This window comes from Xenopus laevis, chromosome 2L, assembly GCF_017654675.1.
Source record: "Xenopus laevis strain J_2021 chromosome 2L, Xenopus_laevis_v10.1, whole genome shotgun sequence".
In the NCBI taxonomy this organism is placed as follows: domain Eukaryota; kingdom Metazoa; phylum Chordata; class Amphibia; order Anura; family Pipidae; genus Xenopus; species Xenopus laevis.
Genome location: NC_054373.1, coordinates 61341634 through 61363098, shown reverse-complemented (window position 1 = coordinate 61363098; position 21465 = coordinate 61341634). Strand labels below are relative to the sequence as shown.

Genomic DNA, 21465 nt, shown 5'->3' with positions numbered 1-21465 from the left:
ATAATATTAATATAATATTGATGATGATGATTGATGCTGAAATTTCTTCAAGTTATCTTTGAGAAAAAAGTGGCAAAACAGGAATAATCCAAACCATTCTACTGCTTGAGATAGTAGAACCAAGAGAGTTTTGCTAACCCTTCCAACCTCTACACATAGAGATGCAGGGCTGTTGCCTACAGGAGGGTTCCCTGCTGCATTCTTTCACCCACAGAGAGTCAAACTTCCAGTAAAGAAGTTTGGCTTTTAAAGTTGCATCCTTCTCATGACTGAAAAGCAGATAAATACTTGCATGTTACTTTGGGGCAGATTTACATAGGGTCGAATATCGAGGGTTAATTAACCCTTGATATTCGACTGCCGAATGTAAATCCTTCAACTTCGAACTTCGAAAGTCGAAGGATTTACCGCAAATAGTTCGATCGAACGATTAAATCCTTCAAATCGTTCCATTCAAAGGATTTTAATCCATCGATCGAACGATTTTTCTTTGACCTAAAAATTGTTACAAAGCCTATTGGGACCTTCCCCATAGGCTAACATGGCACCTGGGTAGGTTTTAGGTGGCGAACTAGAGGGTCAAAGTTTTTTTTATAGAGACAGTACTTCGACTATCGAATGGTCGAATATTCAAACAATTTTTAGTTTGAAGTCGAAGTCGTAGTCAAAGCTCGAAGTAGCCAATTCGATGGCCAAAAAAATCATTCGAAATTCGAAGTTTTTTTTATTTTATTCCTTCACTCGAGCTAAGTAAATGGGCCCCTTTGTGTAGATTAGGGTCAGTTGATGTTAGAATTTATTTTGGCTGCTAAGCATTAACGGCCATATTCAAGTCGTATCGAGCACTGCTCAACCTTTTCTTCATAGGCAGAAATGGAATAAACATTAATACAATGTAATGGGGAAAAAACTCTCTCTCTCCAGCCAAAAGAGAGAGCCCAGCCTTTTGATAGTTTTTAGTTACAGTATGTGGTCAAGATTGCTGTAAAAGTACAATATGAACAGCACCACAATTGTAATTGAAGTTAAAATGCCTTTATTGCTCAAGTGACGGGCATTACCGCAAGATTGCTGTAATCAAATAAAGCCAGTTGGATATATCAGTACATGAAGTAAATTAATTCAGCGAATAACAAGCTTTTACACCTTTTTACAAGGATTTTCTTAGGAAAACTACTATAATAAAAAAAAAAAGCCATCATAACAGACAATCATTATTAAAGCATTATCACTGTAGTTTTTTGGAATAATCCAGATAAATCAAAATGCCCTATGGGTTTTGTCCTCATACGCTTCTAAATGCCGATAACCTTTTTTAATGACTTTTTTCCTTTTTACATCAAGCACAGTTGCATGATTCAAAGGTCCATACAACTTGTATAATCCATATTTATATGACTCCCAAAAAAATCAGGAGGCTTAGGCATGTTTTCCATTGTGGACAGTTTTAAGCAACAGCCAATAACTTGACCAGCCTGGCTTTTAAGTCTTTTTGAGGATGTCAAAACCTACACATTGCATCTCCAAATATTCCTTTTAACCTCCCCCAACTACCTCCACTGCACTGGGGGGAGGGGGTTGAACAAGAGGAGATGGAATTAGGAAATCACTTCAGGTCAGCTCAACCCTTCCAGGTCATCTTTCAGCCACATTTGTCTAGGGAGGTGGGAATGCATAGGGGAGGTCTTAATAGTGTGTTCTAGGGTGGTGGTCATTCATTTCAGTCCAGACAGGTCTGCTGAGCTACTGATTGGACAGTAGATGGTACCCCAAAGCTCTTTATGGTATAGATATTCCCAGAGAACTCTGCATGTGCTGATTCAAGAGAATGTGAATGTGTGACATTATGGCAGCACACAGTAATGAGAACCTACGTACCATTTCAGTCTGACCTCAGATAGAAGAGACTGCCCTTATCATTGAAACTCAGCATGGCAGAAGGTAATGGGATTCTTGTGGGGGGGATGGCCTGTGAATTATATTTGAAAGGTGTTTTTGCTTTGGAGATTTAAAGGGTGTTGTGAGGAGGAGGATGTGGAAGGGGTGGCTATACTTGTTGGCCTACTATTGTCTTGCAGAATTTGGAATCTTTTGAATGGCAACAGCCCTCCCTCCTCCATTGTTTAGTGAAGATGTAGCTAACCTTATTTCCCTATTCTGTCCCTTTAATCTCTTTTTCTGGTTTTGGGGGATGGTGGGGTCTAACAAGCTGTATGATTTCACAAGGCTGAGGGCACCAGAACTTCAGCTGGGACAGCTTCAAGGCAGACCCTTGGGATACTTGATAACGTTAGTATGGGTTCTGTCTCCAACCAGGAAATCACAGGTGAATTATATTGGGAATATTCTGGGGAACCATAAAGTCTGTCCACTCCTGAGGCATGGGGGTCTCTGTGTGTGGGCTTCAGATTTCATATACCAAAATAAATGATGTGAGCACATGGTTTGCCTATACCAAGCATAGGCAAAGGAATCCCACTGAAGTCATGGAGCTGGGTTTATTATTTTTACATGTTTCTTGTGTACCTAAATGTTTTATTTCAGTAAGTTTAAAGGTTTCTCTTTGTTTTATGGCACTAAGGCTTTTGCTAGGGAATGTAAAGTGTATTATATTATGTCTAGTATAATTTAACTCAAGGACTGGATATCTGTTAAATAACTGAAATGTGTGCTTTCTGATTGCTACTAGTAAATTCAGTAATAATCTTTACTGAATTATCATGTTAAATGGTTTATACTAACACATTTTTTGTACTGATTCAATTGTTTCACTTGCCTTTTGATTGTTTAGATAATTGCTTTGAATTCAGATTATTAGTACTAATATTATACTAGCATAAAGTCATTTTAGCTATAAAACTGTGTTTTCATCTTGTAGAGCAAAATTAAAATAGTCACTACCAACATTCTGCAAAGATCACAGGAAACAAACCATTGAACTATGTATTCTATATATGCATACTGTCTGTCCATAGCACAATCTGGTATGAATCTGGTACATTTATGCAGTATAGGTCTATGCTATACATAAGAAGAAAGGAAATGAAGACTACATAGAAGCAGCGAACATAGTGACTCCTAGCAATAAGAGTGTATGAATACAGTAGGGTAGTAGTGTATGTTTGTCTTTCATTGGCTACAGAGGCTAATTCTGAAGTGGCTGTACTGGCAGATACAGTATACATGAACGTCCTCTGGAATTATGTAGAACTTAGATAGAGAGGAGTTAGATAGAAGTTAGATAGGCTCTCTTACACATTGGTGTTTTTAGGCTTTTTTCAACACAGGTTTGAGGGCAACTAAACGCTAATTATATTATCTGGTTGCAGTCGTGAGCTTTCAGTTACATGTTATTGCATTCGCATTAAACTGCGGTTTTCGAGACTCAACATTCTGCAATAGAAGTAGAGTTCAAAACTCCCAAAAAAACACACTACGGGCACGATTTAAGAATGCTCAAGTCTTTGGCTTGCGCATTCCAGTCCTAAAAACACATAAGAGATCCCAAAATCTTGCATGGTTTATTCCTTCAAATACCTCAATTTCTTGCTGAGCAGGTTTTCCAAAAAGATAAAAAGCTCAAGCATTCTTAAATCAGGCCCACAGTTGTGTTTAAAAATAATGCATTTAAATGCAAAATATCCAATTTTCTCATGCTCAGTGTGCAATTATAAAAAATGTACTTTGGCAAAAGGTTAAACCTGATGGACATGAGAATGGACAACTAGGGGTTATAATGCAAAAAAATAGCCTGATAATGTGCTTTAGAATGCAATTGAGCACAAACTTTTAATAGAATACCAAATATATTTTTGTGAATGCTTGTGTAAATTATTTATTGCCTTTGCCTTTCTTTGTCTCTCCTTACTTCTCAGTCAAGAACTTTAAACACCTTATTTATATGTGTACCAGCTATTGGTTGTCATGGGATTATGGGAGTTGTAGTTTTAAAGAGCTGGGAAGTGCATTTTCAGTGAGTGCAAAACTGTATAAAAAGCCATTTTGCTTGAGTATGTGAGTGCTATTGCCACATTACCTTTAAAAATTAAATATAAATAGTTAATTTGAAAGCATTTGTAACCTTAACCCAGTTCCCTTAGGAAGAATGACTCAAAGGGGAAGTGAAGTCTAAAACAGAATAAGGCTAGAAATGGTGTATTTTGTATACTAAACATAAACACAAACTTACTGCACCACAAGCCTAATCAAACAAATTATTTATGCTTTTAAAGTTGGCCACAAAATCATCTTTGCAAGACCAAGACTGTGCACATGCTCAGTGTGGTCTGGGCTGTTTAGGGATCGTCATAAATTATCAAAACAGCACAAGTCAAATAATATCTGCCAGAAGCCAATACAGCAAGACTAATAATCAGAATATACTGACTGTACTAGGTCCTGTGTTGTCATGTAATCTAATGTGTTTTTTATAGTTTTTGTATTGTTTAATACAAGCTTTTTCCAACTCTGCAGAATCAGTGGATGCAGCAAAATAATCCTCCTTATAGAATCCCAGTTTATCTGTTTAAATCTGGCTCCATGATCTTTGTCCCTGCAGTTGAAGCTGGAAACAGTAAAGGAGATGTAAAGGCAAAAATAAAATCCAATACAAATCTCTACACAGTCGCCGACTGCTCTACAGGGAAACTAAGAAAGTTGTTTGAGTTCTGCATGGCTGTGAAGTAAGGCGGGGGCTCCCCCTGTTGTTCATAAGTATGATTGTTTCCCTGCAGAGCAGTTAGGGACTGTCTGATAATTCCTATTCACAGCAGTAAATGAAGGGAGAATTTCACTGCAGACAGTCAGGTTCCTTATAAAACTGTATACTTTTTTTTTTTTTAATTAAAGTATATTGGAGATAGGTCTCTTTTTCATTAAAGAAAGTAAAAATTGGATTTTATTTTTTTGCCTTTACATGCCCTTTAATATTTACCGCCTTTATATCTGGAAACTTGAGAGCTTGGGACATGCTCTGTTTTGAAGCAGCATGGGGGTTGGGGGAAACAATTTTCTTGTGCTCACTCACTTCCTCATTAGGAGGGTATAATCAGCTGCAAAGAAACAGGAAGTTAGAAGGCCAAGTTAAATGGATTTCCATTTTACTGAGAATTGCCAGCTTTTGATAGTTCTAAGTGCTATTTTATACACTGCACCTAGGAACCTATGGTCAAGAAACAAAAGCCTAAGGTTACTGCACATGGTAGTTTTTGTTGTAGATACACCATGAAAGAAAAAATGATCTGCTGCCTTGTGGCCTTTCTATCTGTATGCAGTGATAGGTGCAAGAACTGCCAGCCCCATTTGCCATCAGCCTAAAGTAGCAGTAACATTTAGGGGTATGTCACACACAAGTTATTTTCTCCAGCAGTATAAAACCTGATCCACTGCCTTCCAACTTACATATTTTGAACAGCTACTAACTGTACACTAAGCCATCTGTGTATACTACAATCAGGATGGAAGACAAGGGATCAAAACCTTGCGTGACATAACCCTAAATGTCATAACCTTCTTCTTTAGGTCCCTCTTTGCTATCCTTGGGTTCCCAGATGTGGTTACACTGCAACTACCAGCATGATTTAACTCTTGATTATAAATTTAAGAAAAACTGAAGTGTGTGCTTTCAAGCAGATTGTTACTGATAAATTCAGTAATACAAACATCTGGGGAAATAAGATCATGGTCAGATTAAAATTACACGTAGAAGACTACAGAGGTGGTCAGGTTTGAACATCCAGTTCAGATAAGAAGCCTGTTAACCTGTGGGCTAACACTCCTGCCAGCCTGATTTGGGCAAAGATCTGCTTGTTTAGCAACCTCACCAAACAAGGGGATCGAGTCATATATGGACAGCTTTACAGTTGGTCAACTTCTGTTTAGCTTTACTATCCTTTTTAAACTCTCTTTTGGAATGTATGCAAAAAATGGCACATGGTGCTTTTTGACAACAGCTGCAATCCATTGGTAAACATTGGTAGTCAAAACTCTCCGCTTCACTTCTAATGTTTTAGAAGCTCCTTTCTGATGCGTAAGGAGCAATATCAGACAGATGTCTGTGCAAAAATGCTCTGTATGTGTCAGAAAGGGCCATTCGAGGGTCTTAAAAGCTACTAAGTCACCTTAGCAGTCCTATGTTATAGGCAAATGCCACACATGGCAAATTCTTGGCCTGATTCTTGGCAAATAAGCCACCCCTATGCTCCTAAAAAGCTTCTTCATGTGGCTTTACCTGGAGCCATTCCTGCAGCCGGGTGCAGGCACATGGAGCAGATTTTGTGTCCAAAATGCATACTCAAGTGTTCCTGTGCCAAAATCTGCTCTGTGCCTGCTCCCAGGCCAGCACAATGGCTCCAGATGAATCCACATGAAAAAGCTTTTTAGGAGCATAGGGGGTGATTCTTTGCATACGTTTATTCGCAGGCCAAGAATCTGCTACATATGGCACTAGCCTTATAGCAAACAGTGTTTGGGGAATAATACATCATTTGGCCATGCTTCATGGCACAACCAATCATGTCACCAGTAGGCTTAGAACATTAGATCAAACTACAGAAGACAAGCTATTTTCAGAACTACTGCAGAAGTACTGCAGTTTATAGCACAACAGGTGTTTGGGATTTCTCTAGGGACAAATAGCGAAATTCTGCTGGCACAATATCCTTGGTGACGCTTGCTCATATGGCTATAGGTAAGCCGGTTCCAAAGGTACCTGCAGTAAGCATTGACTACTTTCTAATGGAATTTAAAACTTGTGAGAAAATAATTTGTATGTATATATGTTTAACTTTATTTATAAAGTGCTACAAGGATACGCAGTGCTGTACAATCTTACATTATACAAAAGCACACACTGGGAGGGAACATATTTAATTAAATAAGCATAAATACACTGGGATTAAGTTGTATGCGGTATGAGACACAATAGGAAGGAGGTCCCTGTCCTGTAGAGCTTACAGTCTAAGTCTAAATTTGTCTCACCTCATACTTAGGCCCACGCCAAATAGTATTTTCACTCCAACATGAAGGCCTAAACACACTTATTTATCACAAGCTGCTTATTTTTACTTGGCTAGGAAGCATGCAGTCAGCTGTACAGACGGTGGTATCACTCAGGAACACGGAAGTCACTGTTTGAGTCATATCCACATACTGATACAAGTGATTGCTATATGGCAAGACAGAAATGTGGTCATTCAAAAGTCAATTTTCAGGGATCCTGTCATCGGAAAACATGTTTTTTTCAAAACGCATTAGTTAATAGTGCTACTCCAGCAGAATTCTGCACTGAAATCCATTTCTCATAAGAGCAAACAGATTTTTTATATTCAATTTTAAAATCTAATATGGGGCTAGACATTTTGTCAATTTCCCAGCTGCCCCTGGTCAAGTGACTTGTGCCTGCACTTTAGGAGAGAAATGCTTTCTGGCAGGCTGCTGTTTTTCCTTCTCAATGTTACTGAATGTGTCTCAGTGAGACATGGGTTTTTACTATTGAGTGTTGTTCTTAGATCTACCAGGCAGCTGTTATCTTGTGTTAGGGAGCTGTTATCTGGTTACCTTCCCATTGCTCTTTTGTTTGGCTACTGGGGGGGGGGAAGGGAGGGGTGATATCACTCCAACTTGCAGTACAGCAGTAAAGAGTGATTGAAGTTTATCAGAGCACAAGTCACATGACTTGGGGCAGCTGGGAAATGGACAATATGTCTAGCCCCATGTCAGATTTCAAAATTGAATATAAAAAAATCTTAGTTTGCTCTTTTGAGAAATGGATTTCAGTGCAGAATTCTGCTGGAGTAGCACTATTAACTGATTCATTTTGAAAAAAAATTTTTTCCCATGACAGTATCCCTTTAAGTGCTAACCAATAAGCTGGCATGTTATATATCAGGAGGAAGAAATTGTATAAACCATATTCTAACTTTGTCACTTATAAATAATTATGGGTTCATGCATCAATGGAGAGCATAACAAACTGCAAAACAACCCAATACATTTTAAAAATCCCAACATCAAATAATCTACATATCAATACAAGACAACATACAAAATAACAAAAAGCTGAATGCCAAAGCCTTGAAGAATTCTCCTTATCCTAGCTTAAGGGGTGGGGACACTGAATTCACAGACTGTTATGTAGATACAACTGCTATTATATTGTCTGATTCACTGATGACAGAATCCTTGAGATTTTTAACAATTGTACAGAAACTCTCAACACTGGCTACAGGTTATTTTGGGGCAGTTATTGAGAGGCTATAAGGAACGCTGTGTATTTGCAAATACTTTTGTGTACTTATCCCACCGATGGAAGGATAGACCACAGATTTCTGGAAAGAGGGTGTGGTTTGGAGCAGATCAGGGTTGTGTCTGGATGTAACCAGCATAACCAGGGTACATGAGCATTGTCCACATATTTTACATTTAATTGTTGAAGGGTATGGTGCTTTTGTGTTCTGTCCAATTTTCCTGCTGTCATTGGTTAACTTTAGACTAATGTCTCATATGGTGTTTTCGTTATCACCTGAAATAATCAACTGCCATCCACCTCAGTCATCCAGCAGCATTGACAGGTATGGCAGCCATCTGTCAGTTGTCACACAGCAAATTTCAACCCAATTTGAAGGTGCTTTAAGGTGACTATATAGACTATAATACAATATCTCAGTACCCCCCAGTACTTGTATTGAAACTGGTTTGGAGGCTGTAACCCAGTATATAGAAACATGTAACAGAAGGTGAGAAATGTAAACACTGCTTTCAAGATAACGCTGGAAACACACAGTATTTAATGTTTTAATTGCTGTGTGAAAAAAGTAACCTTTACTTTTGTGAATATTATCCATACTATTTTATAAAAGTGCAACAAATGGTTTGTAATAGGTGCCCTTTTATTACATAGGTACAAGTGCTCTACACTACAGTTTTCACAATCCAGGGAGTCATTTTGGAGACAGTGGTTTCAATGTAAGGAGAATAAAATATATCCAAATTCACTTTCAAGTTACTCCCATAGTATTTATTGGAATTTCATAAGCTAAGCCCTATGCTATTATAATATTTCCCATCAGACTGGCCCATTATACATGCTTTAACATACCACTGGCTTGTGAAAGTATTCTGCAAATAAAATGCCATTTTATGTTTGTTTATAGCCAATAACTCTTAAGACAAGTAATAATTAGCATTTTTAGCAATTTTTGTAAAAAAAAAAAAAAAAAAGCAAAATGTCCTTTTATTACAGAGCCCGTTGGGACATCTCTGTTATAGCGGTATAATTGTTCATACATTGGGCATGAATTTATTGAAACCTTCCTTTCATGTTACCACTGTAGCTTACAACCTGCTGTGCCACGTGCATGTTACTATTGCTTGGCTTATTGTCTGATAACAGCATGCAGATCATTCACTGTCTAGAAAAATATATTATGTTAACTGGATCTATGTTCTTTACACAGAAGGGCTTCCAAAATCTTTGGATGGCACAGCGGATATACACAAGAGTGACGAATCTGTCATTTTTCAAGGATCTGGAGTATGCAAATGGTTCAATGTACGAATGGGTTTTGGATTCCTCACCATGACCACGAAGGAGGGAAGTGATCTTGAGAACCCAGTAGATGTTTTTGTTCATCAGGTGAGGATGAAATAAGTATATTTGCCATATTAAGACTCCGATTCTCTAAATATGGTTTATGAGGTGGTTTGAATATATGCTTCTAAATGTGAGGCTGTATGTCTGTGTTTATGGCCATGCTATTAAACCAGTAGTTCTTGATGCATAGTTGTCCTCAGGGACAAATTTAGAGCAATAATCTGCCTCCACTCACCAATTCTGGGCAGCATTTTTGGCTTTGAGGCAATGTTGTTTGTGTAGCTTTGGGTGTGTCTATAAATTTTGTTTTTGCAAATGCATGTCTAATGTACAGTGACTTTTTTAAACATCGGCACCTATAGAGACTGAGCCATTATATGGAGTGTGAATTGCATTCCCATGCAAAACATTTGATTCTAGTGGTGGGATGTATACTTTGGAGGCCCCCTACTGTCATCCCTTACGTAAACCTTGCATACTAATAAACATAATTGCCAACAGAATAAAATAGACAGGAAGCCCGGCAGGGAAGTCACTGAATGAATACGGATCTACTCCAGGCAATGGGCTCTACAGTTGTTAACCTTTTGCTGACCCAGGCCAGGTACTCCCATGATTCACATGTGTGGTTGGCATACAGGCAATATCTAACTTTATTGCCCAAAAGGTTCAATGTTCTTACTGCAGTCCCTAACTTTCCAACATCAAAAGGTTTCTATCCTGGCCAGAGACACCCTCCCACCAAGTCAGATGCATTTCCTATCCTAATATCTGCAGTGTTTAAATGATAGGGACTGAGATAAGGCATTCTGCACCAAGAAGAAGATATGATTCTGTGCGTTTGGAGAATGAAGTCCCACAGGGTAAAAAAAGGGTGATGTATAAACATCCTGTCTAGTTACTATTAGGCACGGCATCAGCCTGTGAGCACACACACAAAGCTTTTGCACAAAAGCACAAAAGTATGCTTTTTTGTGTCAAAATACACTCAATGTGTGTGCTCACAGGCTGACACCATGCCTGTCTTTGCTATTATAAGAAGGAGATGATGGGAACAGCTTTTCTATGCCTGTTTTTTTCTACACCAATGAATAGTCATGACATTTCAAACAAAATTTTAACCAAACTCTCTTGCTATGCAAGAATAAACTCTACAGGGGTGTCAAAATGTATATAGTATGTAGCATCCTTTATCCCTTTAATGTATGCAATCCATTTCTATACAGAATAAGACCCAGCATAAAACATTTGATAATCCTAGTGCTGCCTGGCTCTCACCATGGGGTTTAGAGGGAACTGATATCATTTCATGATCTTTTCCAGACCAGTTTCAAGCCCCTGTGTTGAGAAACAGGACATACTGCACCATTCCCTTTCAGTATCACAATCTGCTTGATGTGACCTTTAGCAGCACTCTAGGGAAACTAAAAGCAAGCAAATCTAGCAGAACAGGACAATAAACAAAAATATACTGGTACAGAGTACCAGTATGTATAATAGAAGATTATATATTATATAACATTAAATAGAAAATGGTACATGGGCAGCTAGTAAGGCTTCTGAGTTCTAATGGAAAAAATATTAAATGTTCCTTAATTAAATAAATTAATGAAATGTTAATGGAATATATTTCAACAAAACATAAATTCTTAATATTGCACCTCAGTTTATTATAAATGAGTGCCAAAATGACGCATATTATACAGTATAGGTGAACTTCCTCTGTAAGTTTAATTCAGTCTGCAGGGGACATACTTAGATAGGGAAAATGGATTAAAGCTAGCACCATGCACTTACAAGCTTAAAGGGCATGTAAAGCCAAAAAAATAAAATCCCATTTTTACTTTCTTTAATGAAAAAGAAACCTATCTCCAATATGCTTTAATTAAAAAATGTATACCATTTTTATAAGAAACTGGACTGTATGCAGTGAAATTCTCCCTTCATTTACTGCTGTGGATAAGACTTGTCAGACGGTCCCTAACTGCTAAGCAGGGAAACAGTCATACTTATGAACAGCACGGGGAGCACCCGCTTTACTTCCCAGCCATGCAGAACCCAAGCAGCTTTTTTTATGACGATCCCTAAGCACCCCAGACCACACTGAGCATGTGCAATTAGTCTTAGTCTTGCAAAGATGTTTAACAAAGTTATAAGATGGTGACCCCCTGTAGTCAAATTTGAAAGTATAAATTATTTGTTTGATTAGGCTTGTGGTGCAGTAAGTTCATGTTTATATTTAGTATACAAAATACTGCATTTCTAGCCTTATTCTATTTTAGACTTTACATGCCCTTTAAGCGTAATGTTTTGCTGAAGGGAAATTGCTATTAGTGACAGCTAACTCATGCAACCTGCCCATATGTATTAAACATGCCTAAAATCATACCTCCCGGCATTTGCAACAAATAGTTGGGATATTTTAGGATACAACATCCAGTATGCCAATTTCAGCCCAAACATATGCAAGATCTGCCTGAAACCCCATCCACTTTTCCTTTAAGCCCTCCTGCCTTTTTGGGGGCTAATATTCAGGGTTGTCCTACTAAATCAGGAAGATTATGAGGTATGTAAAATAAATACTGCATGACACTAAAATGAGAATTCCTAATGTAGAACATATCCATGTTCCAGATTAAAAACTAAGGACATTACAGTTGGGCTTCTAACATATTCCCACCAGATCTACCCCATTTAGGTCAGTGTCACACTAAGGATTTTACAAATGGCCTATGTGATGCACATTGCTCACCATTCCTTTTATTGGTTCAATCGGTGCAGCTGCATGATCCAGATTCATCATTAATGCTCATTAATGAGTCTTCCTATCACAGCTTGCCATAGCAAAGAATGGCTAATGCTCTGCTTACTGCCAATGCTATGACAAATGGCCTATGAAATTCCAGAAGCTATCAGAGTGTTTCAAATCAAAGCATTTGCCAGGCCCAGCTATGGCAAGTGGTGAGAGAGGATTTCAAAGATTTTGACCACCATTGCTTTCCCAAGCAATAAGCATTGCTTTCCTAAGCATAATTGTGCCCTAAGTGTAAATAGATATGGCATGGATAATGATCTCAAATTAATAAATTGGCTTAATACTTCACCTATTACCTATTCACCCCAACCTTTACAGACTAACCCTTTGTCCACAACACCATCACCATATTTGGGCTGGTTTATTCCATCGTACTTTATCACAACAACTGTGGCCATGGGTTACTTATAACCCTTTAGTGGCGAGGGATACATCAAGTTGATCACAGTGAGCAGTATGTGATGATGATAATAATCAGTTACTCCAGAATAACTCCTAGCAATAATGTCTTCCTAGACACCTATCCCATCCCAATCCAAGCCCACCTAATGGTATTCTAAAATGTATCCATAAGCATTTTTAGGTGACAGTTGCAGGTGGTGAGTAAATCTAAACAACTTTATAGTGAGTGATCAATCATGTTGATTATAAAGCCCTGTATATGATTGTTCCAAAGCCTGATCAAATGCTGGTCTATAGACTCGGAAAACCCTGCTATGTTACCCTAGCTTTATAATATTTAAAAAAAAAAATTTATCTCTGAGAAGAGTGTCAGCCCCCTATGGATACCTATATATTTTGGCAAACCCCCACTCCTATACTTCTCCCTTCCCCCTCATCCCCCTGGAATGCTGGGAATGTTCAGCATGTCTAAGATCCCTTTGTTTCCTAAACACACTCCTACACATTTTTGCAACAACACCAACCCCCCTCCCCCCAAATACATAGCCCATTTTACAAATCTGTGGAAGAGTTGAGTGGGGATTCCCTCTACAGATAAAAACATTTATTGCAATAGTCTCAGTGTGGTGTGATACAGGACAACTATAGTTTAATATATATTTACCGATTTTACTTGAAAAAAAACATTTTTAGTAGACTATATATCCCAATCAATAGTTATACAGTACAGAGACTAAAGGTTGCAAGTTTTTACGGAAAATATATGCAGTAGTTTGTCTACAAAAAGTGCAATCTCCCAGGCAAAGGCAGAAAAGTTTACATTTTCTGAGATCAGTAGCCCCTCTGCTTTCATTAAGGCACTGATTACAGCATTATTGGTAAATTGTATTTCAAAAGACCAGGTCAGTCATTTTACATGTCCTTAAATTGTTGTGAACTGCAAAATTCTGTCATCTTATGTAAGTCTGGCAGCCCAGGCATGCATATTACTTAGGAGAGAGCACATGTTGAAAAATGTATGTATATAAACCTGGAAATGGTAATTGCCATTGTCCTGCCATCATGTGATGAAAACAGTAGCTCTTCTATGGTTCTAAAACATAAGACAGAAAAAAGGGTGCAGAACATATATTAATATCAGTTTTGATGGCCTACCATACAGTGTTTGAGAAACTCAGAATGGCCAGCCTTACATTTTGGGATTCTTAGGAGTGGTTAATAAAATACAGAGGAGTAAAGAGAGGTTATAAAGTAGCTTGCATGGTAGAAGAGGGTAGACGTCAATACCCGTTGTGTCCTGCTGGGTACCTGAATTATTATACAGTACTTGCATTATTACGTAGATATGAAAGTGCTAACTTTTTCTTTCTTTTTTCTTCAAAAGTTTTCAAATTACGAGAAAGTGAAGTATTTTTTCATAGAAAAAGTTAAAGAATTACAAAGATATGAAAAAAAAATTAAAACAAAAAATAAGCCCAATCATACAGTAGCAAACAAATTGCTGGTTTAACAACCTTAACATGGCTTGATATGTTAATATACCAGAGAGTACGTGCTTCTTTCTATATATATATATAAAGGCTTCCTTATGAATATGTCTGTCATCAGTAAGTCACCATGTTTAACACTGCATTTTTTTTAACACACTCAGAGCAAACTCCACATGGAAGGGTTTCGCAGCTTGAAGGAAGGAGAATCTGTGGAGTTTACCTTCAAGAAATCCTCCAAGGGTTTGGAATCAACTCGAGTGACAGGACCTGGTGGGGCTCCCTGCATTGGGAGTGAAAGGAGACCCAAAGTAAAAGGGCAACAAAAGAGAAGACAAAGGGGAGACAGGTGACGAAAATAAAATATATTTTCAAATACTTAGCATAGTTATAGAGTAGAAAAGTCAACAAAACAATTTTTCAAAAGTGAGCTAAGGATTAGCAGACTGACTTGAAAGAGTGGTTGCTAGTTGCCAAGCAGCCATCACTTCCTAATTTTCAGGAACTGCTCCAGATTTTTAATGCACCAACTTAAACTGACCATACACTGCTAGATCTGTATGGCAAGTTTGCCAAGCGACTGAATCTGGACCCAATTAAGCAAACCATGCACAGAGCCAAATCATGCTGATTCAGTCTTTGACCCAGAGGCCAACAATTGGATCATAAACTGGGGCCTACAATGATCCATTAGATTAGGAAAGCACCACTGTGCCAATTTGCTCCTCCTCCCGCTAGATGAGGATCATGTCAACAGCTAGAACTAGGCACAATTAGGCCACAATTTGAGTTTATATGGCCATATACTGCTACACCTGCTAGTTTGGCAAGGTTGCCAAGTGACAGGGTTGAGACCCAGTTTAGCTTCCCCAGCATAGAGCCAAATGGGGCTGATTCAATAGTTGACCCTGGGCCAAAGATTGGATCATACACTGGGGCCTACAAAGATCCTTTGGATGAGAAAATAATCACTATGCTGATGTGCTCCTCATTCCAATGAGATTTTCAAACCTGCCTGACTGATATCTGCCCAATTCTGCCGGACATATATTGGTCATACAAGCCCATCAAGGACCAATAAGCTGCTGACTTGGTGTGGAGGGACTGAGTCAACAGCTTTTATCAGCCCATGCATGGCCACCTTTATGGGACTTTTTGTGCTAAGTACATTCCATAAACGTGTGCATTTTATTTTTGAGTTGCAACTTGTGCACATACTACACATGTTGGCATGTCACCAATGGCATAAGTGCAAACATATGGGCGTTAAGGTTACCAGATAATTTAAAAAAATCCTGGATGCTTCTAATACATGCCAACTGAGACTGTAGTGATTCCATGCAATTCGTATAGTTAGCTGGACACTGGAATACAATACTGGACAGTTTACTGAATAAATAAGAATATCATACAAAAAAATCTACTATAGGAATATTTGGATATATATATTCACAGTAATCCATGTTTTGTGCTATCTTTATGTGTAACATTTTTGTTGAATTTTGACACTTACAGTATGTATGCAAAAACCTTTCAATAAAAACAAATCTTATACAAAAATCTATATAATCATAATTGTATAATTAGTATAATTAAATTAATGTAAAATCTAGCTAAGCATAGGCCATTTTCATGACATAATATCATTATATCTCTTACTGTATATTAGTTAAGCTGTCCCGTGCATATTCACCACCAAACAGCAGAAAAATCATATTTGGCTGTATAAATATCCCTACTTGGATATAACTAGTTTAACCATGCTTTTACATAATAATTCATACAATATTATTCAATTATTTATCTTTTTTCAGGTGCTACAACTGTGGAGGTTTAGACCACCATGCCAAGGAATGCAAGCTGCCTCCTCAGCCCAAGAAATGTCATTTCTGCCAAAGTCCAAGCCACATGGTTGCCCAGTGTCCAGCAAAAGCATCTCAGGCTACCAGTTTAGAAGAGCAACCAACCTCTGAGGAACAAGGGCTAATTCCTGAAACTATGGAGTAATCTACACCATCCTTCTACTTTACCTCAATCCCAACCCTGGCAGTGGAAAAGATTCAGAGCATAAGTTTACAGCAGAGCAAAGCACTAACGTTTTTCCTTGTAGGGATAATATTTTGCTCAAACGGGGTATAATTTACAAGCAAAGGCTTAACTGGTCTGTGTGGCTAAGTGGGGTCTTATAATCACTTTTTGAAAATATTTACCCTACTTGCAAGCAGAGTATATAAAATAAATGGTAGAAAATACTATCTTGCAAATAAGTGTGTATGATTCTTAAAATTATAAATCAAACCAACAGCTATTGACCACAACAGGTTGATGAAAAACCATTACACATGGAAAACAATCCACCATGTTGATTACAAGAACTGCTAACTTTTTCTGTTGTGAGGCTGAAGGCCATACATGTGTAGATCCTCTTGTTGGAGAGGTTGTCAAACAACAGATCTTGCCCCGATATGCCCAAGTCAATTGGGCAATATCAGGCTGATCCGATTGTAGGTCCTAGGGCCCAATGATCGGATCACAACACCAGGAATGCAGGTGGTCTCTGTGATGACCGCATCAACGAACCAATGTGTTCCTTGATCTCACAAATTTTCAAACCTCCCCAAACGAAATCTGTCTGATTTTCAGCCAGATATTGATCATTCAAGACCGTCATAAGGCCCCATACAGTCAATAAGCTGCCGACTTGAATTTTTATCATCCCGTGTATGGCCACCTTTAGATAATACAGATACCAACTGGGGAAAATATACTCATAGAATACATTCTAAAAAATAAAAATATACATTTATATGCATTTTTTCTGTGCCCCTGACCCTGTCTGGAGGTTGAGAATTATGTAATAAAGTATGTTTTTTTAAAAAATTTATTCTATTGAGTGTCCTGCTCTACTTTAAATATTTATTGGATTAGTCCTGTGATTGGGTGACCCCTGCCGTGAATGCAGCGAACACAAAATTTATCTTTTGTAAACAAGTCCGCACCACCAAATTTTTATTATATATATTATTAGAATCATTCGAATGAATTCTGGTATTGATTGCTTTTTTTTTGCGCAGGATTTTTTCACTGTTTTTTCCCCCCAAAAAATAACAAGCTTGCCAAGTTTATGTAGTGAGCTTATTATCTTCTGCAAGTGCTGCAAGTTTGACACCCTATTCTGAAGTCTCTGCTTAACTTTGTGCTCTGGTGTTTGCCTTCTGTCCTCTTTCTTCTTCTACTACAGCACACTTTCTTATTCTCCCCTATATATTGTTCTTATTTCAGATTCTCTTTATTTTTATATTTTGTACGGTAATCTATTTTTCTTTTATTCGTTGCTGTGCATGCTGGTTAAACATTACTTTTACAATTGTGTTTATTTAAAGCTGCTTTGGACATTATAGCATTTATCTCCCCTCTTTATAAGCCTTGTTGTAACTCATTTCTATATGCAGAACATAATTAATCAGAGCTACTCTGCCTGCAAGGATTTGTTTCCCTAAAGAGAGGAAATATATATGCTTGTTTGTCCACTGAAATAATTAACCTCTGTGCTGCCATGACACCACGCATGGAAGAGATTAATTATAAATTAGGTCAAGGGTGAGCAGTTCAGTCATCAAGAGCCACTAACAGCCTAGAGATATAAGATTTCTGCAATTACCTGTTAGTTAACCAGATATTTTTAAGTCCAGTACTAAGCAAAATATCTAGTTGTAGTTTGCCTAAAAAGATCTGGGCTGTGACTGGCTTTTGAAAATATCAGCTGAAAACCCTAACTTCAGACAATCCTGTCAGAAAAGCAGGAGTTAATTTAATGCAAGAAAATATAGCTAAAATATATGTAAAAATATATGAAAGAATGTTTAGATGCCATGTTTGCTTCCCTGAGATCATGTACAGGTTACAAAATGATCTTTCCTACATTAAGGGGCAGATTTATCAAGGGTCGGATTTTGAGATGATGGAAGTTTTTTAAACTCCCATCAACTCGAAATTTGAATAAAAAAAGACCAACCGAAATTTATTAAAAAAATATATAATTTTTTTAATTTGAGTGAATAGGCTGAATAGGATGTGTTCAGATCGCATTTGATCGAATTAGATTCAAAGTATTTAAAAAAAAAAAATAAGTCCACCACATGACTCCAGGGGTTCTAGGAGGTCCCCCATAGGCTAAAACAGCAATTCTGCAGGTTATAGATGGTGAATAGTCAACGTAGAATTTTTAAAGAGACAGTACATGATAAATTTTGATATTTCATTTTTTTTCAAATTCAAATCAAATTTGGACTATTCACTAAAATTAGCTTGAAATTCAAATTTAAAATTATATTTTTCAATTCGACCCTTGATAAATCTGCCCCTAACTGTACTTTAATTACAGTTTACCTTTATCACATTGGGGAGAGATATATTTAATGCTGTAGGCTGCATGTCCTAAATATTTCCTAATATCTCCTTAACAAGAATATCTCAGTACACATACATTAAATTAGTGTTTACATAAGCCCTTTTGTTAGATTAACGGAACTTGTGTTAAAGAGTGTTATATATTGCTGGATATATATCATGTTAGCAGGAAATATATATAAATGTATAAGTATTTATATTGTTTTATATATGTATATTAATCTGTAGCGCATGTATGCATATATTTATAGTATATTAATATATATACTGTGTTACGGAACTATGTATATTGGTAAATCTATATAAAACAATGACTATTTATATACGCTAGATGTGCTCATGCTGCAATGTCATGTAGTTTGCGTAAGGAGATAATATTTGGAATGATCAGCCTCGCGTTAGGTGTACAGATCCTGCCAATGTATGCCGTCTTATATCAGGGTAATGAAGATAATGATATCTAATCTGTTTTTTTTTTTTAACCATCTGGATACCATATTGCTGTCTTCTTCCTGTTTTTCTTAACCTATATCCCCTCAATTCCCTCCACTTCCTTAAAATTTAATCCACCGAGCAGAACACTACTTCTTGATCACTTTGTATGCATGTGATTGATTGTTATGTAGCTTAAGTACTAAAATGGACATTGCAAATAAAGGCCACTAGCTGCAAAAATGGGCAAGTCTACTAAAAAGCCTAGCATTACAATTTAAGCTTCCTTTAAAAAAAGGTCAATGTTCACAGGTAAATTAGAGAATTCAAAGTGGACTAATGCAGAATGCCTTCTCTTGTTAAAATTCATTCACTGTGCAGTGTGTACCTTGAATAAACTCAAATAGGCAACAAATTGATATGAAAATCATAAATAATACTGCATGGCCCTACCATTACTAGCATTCAAACAGCTGCAACATTATATGCTTGGTGGAGGTAGTTGAGAGGTGTTGGAAAGCTATACAACAGCTTCTGGAATGGACAGATGGATATTTTCTGTTAATGTTATGTACATGTATGTATTCATTTATATATAAATATATAAACTCAGGATGGCTCAGTCACAGCTTTAGTCTGGACCAATGTGGGTGGGGATATTTTATATAACTATACATATGTAAGAAATCTACCTCAGGGACATAAGACTGTGTATATAGCCAGCTGTATATACATCAGTCTGTATGGATACATCCAGCAAGTGCTGAACTCAGGGAAGTTGTCCAAATCTCTGCACATAATTCTTGTGATTTCTGACTTTTTGAGACTTTTTTTATTACCAATAAAATCATTTTGATCTATAAATTTTAAATTTGTCTGCGTATTTGTAATATGCTTTGCACCTGTATGTATAATTGTTTCTACAATAATTTAGCTAAGTTTATATATTTCCATGTACAGTACTTATATATTTCTGCTGCCTAGGTGCCCCACCCCGACTGCACGTAATGTCACTGCACCAAATTTAAACAGGTAGTCCCTGGCGGCTGGGGAGATTACGTTTTTTAAGCAAAAATATTTCATATATGATATAGGCACCCAAGGGCTGCCCCCTCCCAATACTGCCGTGAGGAAACTTCGGAAATGTATGCCATCTCCCTGGCGATCAGATTCTTGACAGCGGGAAGGCATTTGGGGAGATTAGTCGCCCGAAGAAGGGACGATTTGTCGCTGGGCGACTAGTCTCCCCCGAATCTTCACGCCTGCCACCACCATTACATAGCATTTGTTTTTGGATGGTGTCAGCGATCTCCATTGGAAATCTGGAAAGAGTTGGAAGAAGAAGGCAAATAACTAAAATCTATTAAAAATAAATAATGAAGACCAATTGAAATGTTGTAATTACTAAATATGACATACTAAAATTTATCTAAAAGAGGTACTTATAATAGGGCCATATAAAACAGTTTATTTCATGGTGAATTTCCCCTTTAAGGTGTTTCCTAGACAACATGACTCATTTGCAAACAAAAAAGTAGGACACACAGCCCACATTGGGGCCCGCCCTGTCCTTTCTGCCTGCCCTAACATCTCCAAAATGGCATAGTATATCATAGGTTTGGCATAGGATTCCTGGCTCTTAGAATGCAATCACTTTAAACAACTCCAAAAACTACCCCCCGGGGAAATTCCCCATACCCCATACAGTACTTACCCCTCGGCGCAGATTCTTCCAGCGAAGTTCCACGCGTCTCTCTGTAAGCTGACTGGGAGATGGGAATTTCTGCGCATGCGCAGTTGTAGCAGTTTGCCGGTTTGTAACAACTGCGCAGGCGCGGAATTACACGGAAATTGACGATCTCTTAGTCAGCTTACAGAGGACGTGGAAGATGGATGCATGGAACTTTGCTGGAAGAATCTATGCCAAGGGGTAAGTATGGAGTATGGGGCATTTCCCCCGGGGGGGGTAGTTAGCCTGGGGGGAGGAGGGAGGGAGCTCTACCTGGGGTGGGGGGTAGGGTTTTTTCCCCACAGGTTGATTTCTCCTTTAATCAAAGCTGCACAAACCATCAAATTCTTTGACATCTGGACCACATCCATCTTAAGTCTCCCCTCCCCCTTCGACATCTGACAACTCATGGTCTCCACGTTTCGCTATCCTACCAATATGTAGGTAGTAATAGATACCCCGAAACCCATATTTAGGGCAAACAATGGGCTCTTAAACTTCATCTAGTTTACTTTATTGTTTTGCTGTTATTGTTTTACCACTCTACCCAGACATAGAGATGAACTCGGAATTAACTTAAACAATATCAGATCTCACT

General features: G+C 37.8%; 1 protein-coding gene across 3 annotated transcripts; it reads left to right on the top strand.

The window, feature by feature from the left end:
* The first annotated feature begins 1660 nt into the window (after positions 1 to 1660).
* On the top strand, positions 1661 to 20002 carry lin28a.L (lin-28 homolog A L homeolog). 3 transcript variants are annotated; one of them, XM_018246438.2, is made up of 4 exons: positions 1661 to 1941; positions 9456 to 9634; positions 14461 to 14645; positions 16111 to 20002. In XM_018246438.2, the coding sequence occupies exons 1-4, from the start codon at positions 1932 to 1934 to the stop codon at positions 16301 to 16303; spliced, it is 567 nt and encodes a 188-aa protein (XP_018101927.1). In that variant the 5' UTR covers positions 1661 to 1931; the 3' UTR covers positions 16304 to 20002. The 3 variants fall into 3 exon arrangements, with proteins under 3 accessions (XP_018101927.1, XP_018101928.1, XP_018101926.1); XM_018246439.2 differs by lacking the exon at positions 1661 to 1941 and adding an exon at positions 2161 to 2289; XM_018246437.2 differs by lacking the exon at positions 1661 to 1941 and adding an exon at positions 2168 to 2326.
* The last annotated feature ends 1463 nt before the right edge of the window (positions 20003 to 21465 follow it).

Bases quoted from the DNA above. Each gene is read 5' to 3' on its own strand.
- lin28a.L (XM_018246437.2), top strand. From the start codon at position 2,296: ATGGGTTCTGTCTCCAACCAGGAAATCACAG. The intron at 2,327-9,455 runs GTGAATTATATT...TTCTTTACACAG, and splicing joins CTCCAACCAGGAAATCACAG to AAGGGCTTCCAAAATCTTTG. The intron at 9,635-14,460 runs GTGAGGATGAAA...TAACACACTCAG, and splicing joins TAGATGTTTTTGTTCATCAG to AGCAAACTCCACATGGAAGG.